Consider the following 8,658-nt stretch of genomic DNA (forward strand, 5'->3'; position numbering starts at 1 on the left):
AGTAGTAGACAGTCCTTATGAAAAAAACAGAGAGAAGATATCTTGCGCAATCTCTGGCAACAGAGTGTGTGAAGAAATATTCCACAGGAAATTATTTTTGTCCCTCACCTTACATACTGCTTAGAATGGGGTCTCTGATTGTACAGAATATAAGAGAATTGGGGCTCTTTATGATCAAGTAATGAGATAAAAATTTCTGAAGCTTTCTGGATTTTCTAGTTTTCTTCTACTATATTAACTTTAAAAGAGCAAGAAATAAGAATTAAACTTGTTTTCATTGTGTCCTCATTACTAAACAATTACAGTGAAATATTTGCTTAGTAAGACCATATTCAAGTTCCTTAAAAACAGAAATCTAAGCCATAAAGTTATGGAGACAGGGAGTGTCCACTGTGAAGAACCTAAGAGAAGACTGCCACTTGTGATATGGTAATGATTAATATCTTGCTTGGGAGTTAAATATTTATTCTGCAACCATTTTCTATCCAAGAATTTTTGAGACTCTGGTGTGACATGATAATGATTTTGTCTTTAGTTGATGGAAATAAATGCCTCACATACATGTAAAGTTTAATGTGTTCTTTCTCATAATTTAGATCATTTAAATTGTTATATCTTGGCACAAGTTTGATGGGAATTATAAATTTAGGTACTGAAATAGCATAACAGAACTTGATTTTTTTGAGGTTGGAATGGTCAATGTGTATCATATGTATAGATAAGGTTATCTGCAAAATTAAAATGCTCATTTAAGTGTGTAGAAAATTAAGAACTAGAGTTGATTTTCCCAATCATGGGTTCTCAAAAAAATCTGAATTTTGAGTTTCAAGATATTTTTAGGAACCAAAGTAAAATTTAATTGCTCCTTTCCTGATATTCAAAGAAATATGGCCATCAAGGCAGCAACTTTGATTTTTGGATATCTGGATTGGCTGCTATGATTACATTCATCAGAGTAGAAAATAATCTGCATGCACACAAAGGTGTTAGTGAATGCATCTCTTTCTGAAAAAAAGAACTGTACAGGAAGCTAAATTATCATGCAATTATGGTGAAGTGTTGATAGAATTGAAATAAGCATCATAAAATATTCAAAATAATTATAGACTTTAACTAATCATGTTCCAATATAGTCCAAGAATAAGGATACTAAACATATATATTAAGAATATTGTGGAGAATTAGAACTAGATACATACATACATCTATATATTTATCTCTAAGCTTTTCTTAGAGCTGTAGATTTATTAATACCTTTACATCCATAAAACAAAGTTAAGCTGTTAAGGAAATATTCATTTGAATTCTGATACATTATTTACTAGACTAAGTCATACTTTGCTACACCATAATTTTTTCATGGCATTCTTCACTTCTGCATTCCTTAGTGTATAGATTAGAGGGTTGAGTAAGGGTGTCCCTATAGTATAAAACACAGCCACCATCTTATCTATTGGAAATGTGGTTGGTGGCCTTGTGTATATGAATATACATGGACCAAAAAATATGACAACCACGATAAAATGGGAAGTGCATGTAGATAGGGCTTTACGTCTTCCTTCTGCACTGTGGTTTCTCAGGGAGTACAAGATGACAATATATGAAATAAGAAGGATGATGAAACTCACCATGCATATGACCCCACTATTAGAAACAACTAGCAAATTTATCACATACGTATCCATGCAGGCAAGTTTCAACAAGGGTTGCAAGTCACAGAAATAATGGTCAATCACATTGGGGCCACAGAAGGGCAATCGCAGTGCCAGGAAAATCTGTGCTAAAGAGTGGATGCAAGATCCTACCCACGCTAGAACCACCAACATCACACAAATTTGCCGTCTCATGATGGTTGGGTATTGTAGGGGCTTACAAATGGCGACATAGCGGTCAAAAGCCATGAGGATGAGCACAAAGATCTCCATGCACCCAAAGAAGTGGGCTGCAAAGACCTGAGTCATGCATTCATTGTAAGAAATTGTCTTCTTGGAAGAAAGGGAGTCCACAATCAGCCTGGGAGCTGTGGTAGTAGAGAAGCAGGCATCAGCAAAGGACAGATAGAACAGGAGGAAGTACATTGGACTCCCAAGTGTCCTGCTTGTTTTTATAGTCACCACAATGAGAAAGTTCCCCATCAGAGTTGCAAGGTAAAGAATCAAGAAGATCCCAAATATTGCTTTTTGCTTTCTTGTATCCTGTGTCAAACCAAACAGGATGAATTCAGTCACACTGTTATTCATGGTCCTCCTAGTTACTGAAGATATGGTATAGATAACAGGGGTTTAATCTGTAGAGAGAAAAAAAGAAGTGATAGTTGACTGAGTCCTGTGATTCTACACCATCCTGCTACCTCCTACTGCATTTAATCCATGATGAACCCTGGTACATCTTCAGATTGAACCAAAGATTTTGCACAGAGAATAAAAATTAATTGCCGGCCCTCCCTGGTGGCGCAGCAGGTTAAAGCGCTGCACTGAGAAGCTAAAGCCACTTCGCATGAGTTCAAATCCCGCCTGCCTCGGAGGGGACCACATGGCGTAGCAGACCTCTCCTGGCCCGCCCGCTGCTCCCCTCAGCAGTGTACTTCGTCGATCTGCCTGTTCTGCTCCCCGCTCTGTCTCTGGTGAAGCCTCTCACCGCCCCTGAGCCTCTGGCCTGTACCCCAGTTCTGTATGTACAAATAAATAAATCTATAAAAAAATTAATTGCCTTTTAATGATTTTTATTCATTCCAAGACTGGAAATTGAAAAATGTGTGATTTTCTTGAACAAGTAACGACTATTTTGAAACTTAGCTTTCATACGAAAAATGAAATACAAATAATTCCCCTACCTTATTCTGAGTTTTGGTAAGAAATTTTAAATGGTTTTATATCTACACACACACATACACACACATACAAACACACACACATATATATATGTACATACAGAGTATATCTGAACAATCAAATTCCAATAAAATTAAGTGCTAATATTGCCGAATAATCCCTCATAGAAAAAATTTTCTCAGTTCATATTATTCATTTTGTATCTACTATCCCTGCCTTTCAGGATTGTGGATGATATATAAAATATGCTTTTTGTTGACAAATTTTTGTCATTACCTTTTTTGTTCAATATTTCACTAAATCTTATATCAATTTCACTAAAAGTTATAAATAACAGAACAATCCTGATAATGAAATTAAACAAATGTTCCCCACTTATTGATGTTTTTGTTTTTTTTAAACATTATATTTCATGTTTTACATTTTAGAATAATTTTGAGTGCATAACAAAGTTAAGAGAAAGGGACAGAAATTAACTTAGTCTCTGCCTTACTCATATATAATCCTCCTCATTGTCAATGTTCCCAGCAGTAAGGTTCATTTATCACTGAAATTTATATTAACACGTAAGTCCATGGTTTACATAAGGTTTACTCTTCGTTGTTAACATTCTATGACTTTTGGCCCTCCCTGGTGGCGCAGCGGGTTAAAGCACTGCACTGAGAAGCTGAATCCACTTCCGCATGAGTTCAAATCCCGCCTGCCCCGGAGGAGACCACATGGCGTGGCAGACCTCTCCTGTCTCGCCCGCTGCTCCCCTCAGCAGTGTACTTCGTCGATCTGCCTGTTCTGCTCCCCACTCTGTCTCTGGTGAAGCCTCTCACCGCCCCTGAGCCTCTGGCCTGTACCCCAGTTCTGTATCTACAAATAAATAAATCTTTAAAAAAAAAAAATTCTATGACTTTAAATAGATAAAGGTATAAGGACATGTATCAATCATTATAATATTGTACAGAGTATTTTCACAGCCCCCCAAAAGGAATTGCTGTTATAATCCTAAACCATTGCATGTAAAAATGTCTTTTACACCATATTTAATACTTCCTAAACTCTAAATAAAATATCTCATGCAGTTTAGCAGAAGAAAAATAAAACTTTGAGTGAAATAGCTCTATGATTTTTCATCATGAGACATTGGCTCATACATACCGCAAAATCAGGTCAAAATTTTATAAATGTCATTATTAAAAATAACTGATCTTGAATCATGTAAGAGGTGCCTTATAAACCTATTCTATGTTTCTAAATGAAAAAAAAAATTCACACTCTCCTATCAGGTATACCCTCTTTTCCTCATTCATTTCAACCTCACCCTCTTTTGCCTCCTAAGTCATTTTGTGGGCATTTACAAAATATGGCAAATCACATAATGACATGGCTGAGTTTTCAAATGAAGTGACAGAGATACTCACTGTGGTTTTCAAGGCTTCCAAATATGTGCCATCATTTTCTTTCCACTTTTTCCTGCATGCCCCAGGCAAGATTCGCTTATAAATACATGCCAGTCATCATTCTCGGAACAGTCTAGTTCTCTTAGCAGCTAAAAGAACTTCCTTTGACATGACACCCACTCTTCATTATCCCCTGTTCCCAGAGAGCTAGTTTAAATGCCATCTAGATACACCATCCAGATTTTCACCATCAAATACTAATGGCCCTCCCCTGTTAAATGTGTGTGTGTTTGTGGATTTAATCATGCAATCCTTATTACAGCCTCCTATCATTTTTGCTGTAATATCTTTTGTTCATTTGAAATTACAATATCCTATAAGGCAAGTTCATATTGCTCTATTTTGAACCCTTTGGGTTAAGTCAAAGGCAGATTTTAGCAGTGAATCTTTGTGTAAGACTCAATTCACACTGCCAGGTTAAGCATCCATCTCCAAACATCCAGATGGAACCATTAGAAATTCAAGACACTGTAACCAGATAAGGAAGAAAAAAAACTGACATGAACAGCTTATGGGCTGCTATCAAATGGGCAAAAAACTGCAGGATGGAAAAAGGCACCCACACTATGTATGTATACTTTAAATATAGTAGTGAGGAGGAGGAAGAATGGTTAGCAGAAGATACAAGGAATCAGAGTCAGAGGGGGAAATTCCATTATAGGAAAGGGCTAGAGAAGAAAGAAGAACCATAAGATGCAACAGAAAAAACCCACAGTGAAAGGAGAAGCAAAGATTGATGTTAGACATAAAATTAATATATCCTTGGATGTTGCTACAGAGTTTGCTCCATTCTCCTCCACTCTTCATGCTGTCGCTGACTGCAACTCCAACAGCCTTTGGCTATACACAGGGCTAGGTGGCAGTGGGTCCCAAACAATCAATATTAGCATAATTAATATCAATCTAGCAATGCCATGGTATCCTAGGAGCATAGCATCAGCAACATGGAAGCATGCTGACTGCATCTGAGCAGTCCATCCCTAATTGTTCCTGACCTTGAACTTTACAAATAAGAAATCTGAAGATACAGTACACTATAACTCCCTTCCTCCACTTGCCCCTTTCTCAATAAGAATTGGGCCTCAGACAGAGATACGTAAACAGGAATGGCGGGAGAATGAACCCTGGAACATCAGGATCTTTTCATCACTGTAGGAAATGAATTGCTGAAACTTCAGGTTACTCAGGAGACAGAACTACATGACAGCAACTGCCCACAAGTCCCACCCCAAAGGGGGAACAAGAGAAAGAAAATAATTCAGTTGGGTTTGAAAGCTTACCTTTTTTCTCATAAAAAAACAGAGAATTTGTCCAATGGAGAGCCCAGTGTTTACACACTCCAATTCTGATTTATTGTAAATCTGAATGAATCATGTGCTGTGCCTTTACAACATGTAAAGTGTGTTTCAAGTAGATCCACCTGTGGTGTTGTTTTTTGTTTTTTCTGTTGCAGGACCCAGAGGTAGGGAAGAGACGCCATGGAGAGCCAACCCCCACTAAAAAGACTGACTTAGACTCTTCAAAAAGATTTGTAATACCTGAAGAAAGTTATTTCTAATTGTAAAACTCTCCAGAACAAAGAGGAAATCCTCCCCTATTCTGAGACAGAAACATCTCTAAGAGCAACTCTATTACTCCCAAACACTCCTTGGCAGAGCGCATGAATGAAACATTTCTACTTCTTTCATCATCATCATATATATATAGGAATTTATAAAAGCTGGCAAGTGCCCAGCCTCCAGGAGAGCCAGGATCCTTCCTTTCCTACCTAGCCCTAAAGGATATACTCAGAGAACTACATAGCTCAGGTAATACAAGAGCTCAGCAAACACTGGGGACCGTGAATCCCAGACAAGATTGTGGATGGGCAGATCCTGTCCTCAGAGCCCTCCTCCCACCCCACCACTCCTAAGGGGCACCTCACATTTGTTACCAAATAGCCCTCCCATGCACGTAGATCTAAAGAAAAAGCAGGCTTTCGAAATCACATTGATGTATAAACTATTAAAGTTATCAAAGATCTGTCCTTTATGTCGGATATTTTCTAAAGATAGACAAAGCTCTGAATCCCAGTAAAGGTTAAATAGATGTGATAGAACTGAACTCTAGTTTCATCGTTTATGTTTCTATAACATCAGGCAAGTTTTTAACTTTTCTCAGTTTCCCATTATAGAAAATGTTACTTTGAAATATAATATGTAATATAAATCCTCATGATACCAATAAATGTATCATGTCAGTTATAATAAAAATGGCTCATGAAAAATTTGTGTAATGTCTGAAATATTTTGAAGTCAGTAGTCACTAGGGAAGGAGTGGAGACAAGTGATAGAAAAGTGGAAAAATGTTTCTGCATATTTTTATTTGAAAACTAACTTTTTAAGGTATAATATACATACATACAATAGAGTATCATTTTGAACATATAGGAGATAATAGTGGCAGATTTAGACACCCATATAAATGTCACCTGTGGAAGTAGTCTATCGATTTTATTTTCCTTTTCAAAAAAAAAACAGGTTTCCATTAGCATTATCCTTTCTAGTCACATTTTTTATTGCTGAGCAGTCTTCCACTGTCAGAAAAAGAAAGACAAAAACTAGAAGGTCTTACTTATACATTGAACACAGGAAAATGTAAAAATGAGTCAGTCAAAACTAAACTCTTAACATGAAGCACCAGAGCGGGACAGTAGAGAAGTGTGAGTGGGGATTGGAAGAGGCCCAGTAGAACATGGTGAAGGATTGTGGAGATGGACAGAGTATGAAAATAGACATTTGAGGAGGTTTGAACTTATAATCCCAGAGAAGATGCAAAGATGTAAGTCTACTTTATATCAATAAAGTTTATAGGAAAAACAGCAGGTTTTGACTTTGTGTAATTTTCATAATCTATTTATTGCCTTTTTTCTATATTATTTTATTATAAGGTTTTGTTATAGATTCCTTTTGAGGCTACAAGGTGCAATTTCTCCCAGAATTCTCCTTTAGCTTCTGGTATTTTGCTGGTAATCATTGGGGTTCCATGTGTCCTAGGTGTATCACAATGTTCTCTGCTTGTATGACATGGGGCATTCTGTCTTGTGTTTGTGGCTGTCTCTTCATCCTTAGATGAGGGTATCAGTCATAATGGATGTGAGTATGCCAGCCATATTGAATTAGTTATACTGCCTTGTGGGTTGTTTAAGACACTACACACTTGCTCCAGATTGCTGACCCAAAACCTCCTTCCTTCTTCTTGGAAAATCTAACCTGTATCATGCTGGATGTTGAAAACACAATAGTGGATCCTCATAGGGAAAACACATTCAGGAGCTGTCTCCAGCCATACCAGTGAGACACACAATTGAAAAATGTATCCATCTTAAAAGGAATGGCCACATGAAATCAAAACACCAAGCTCAGCCAGTGTAGAGTAGCAAAAGATGAAGTGGACACAGGAAGGAGATGTAGCACATGAGACCCAGACATCTGTGGGGGAGCCCTGGAGGCATGGGTCCTAGATAGAGTTGTTTTCTCCTTCCCCCAAGATCCACAGAGAGCCCACTGGTTCTTGCTCCTCTCTCCCTTCACTCTGCCTTACTTTATGCTCCTCCTCCTTATCTCTTCCCTACAAAATAAAATTCATCAAACACTTCTTGAAACTTACCTACATGGACACTTACGTCAATATAATTTCATCAAACATTAGGAAAGAGTCCACAGTTGTAAATTACAAAATATATGTTCCAATAACACTAGATAATGTAAACTAATAACAGTGAGGAAAAAATGTTTTAAAGTAATTAAAGATAAATATTAGATAAATACCATGTATATGTATGTTACAACTGGCATTATTCTTATTTGAATAGGTCATGAGTGGATGTCTTATACATATACAAGGGACAAAGGAACTTCCAGTGGTCCAGGGTGTTACAAAGAGGAAAACCATCATCAAACAGGCTTAGTTAACTGACATGTGAGCTCTCCTCTTAGGTTTCTTGTTGTGACTTTGGGTTAGTCAATGTTTAGCCAGAAGAAAAAAGATCCAGAGTTAGTAGTACTGTAAACAATTTTTCAGTAAAATTAATCAGACAAAAATAAGGGTTAACTTCAGTCAGAACAGGAGGAAGAGAAGCACAAGCCACAATAATGTACTAAAAATAGAGGTAATGTTACAGCTTTGAATCATATTCCTCATATGCTGCAATACAAAGAACACAAGTAAAAACAGGATTTTCCTATCACAAAAATGTGATGTTCTAATATTCTTTGTTATTGTGTCTCAAAGTATCATGGGTCTGTGCTCTGTACCAATTTCTCCAAACATGTTCCTAGGTGCACATGGATTAGCTTGTATAGCTGTAGAAGTCTTCTGTTCTTCACCAACTAAAG

The 8,658-nt window shown here is 37.1% G+C and overlaps 1 protein-coding gene across 1 annotated transcript; it reads right to left on the reverse strand.

The window, feature by feature from the left end:
* Window positions 1-1,331: 1,331 nt before the first annotated feature.
* Window positions 1,332-2,240, reverse strand: LOC101621091 (olfactory receptor 4C11-like). The gene has a single exon (XM_004682804.1). It carries the CDS (start codon window positions 2,238-2,240, stop codon window positions 1,332-1,334), a length of 909 nt encoding a protein of 302 aa, XP_004682861.1.
* Window positions 2,241-8,658: the final 6,418 nt, after the last annotated feature.

This window comes from Condylura cristata, unplaced genomic scaffold (genome assembly GCF_000260355.1).
Source record: "Condylura cristata isolate star-nosed mole 26May11 unplaced genomic scaffold, ConCri1.0 scaffold00015, whole genome shotgun sequence".
NCBI classification, from domain to species: domain Eukaryota; kingdom Metazoa; phylum Chordata; class Mammalia; order Eulipotyphla; family Talpidae; genus Condylura; species Condylura cristata.

Coding starts and splice junctions, on each gene's coding strand:
- LOC101621091 (XM_004682804.1), bottom strand. CDS start 2,240: ATGAATAACAGTGTGACTGAATTCATCCTGTTTGGTTTGACACAGGAT.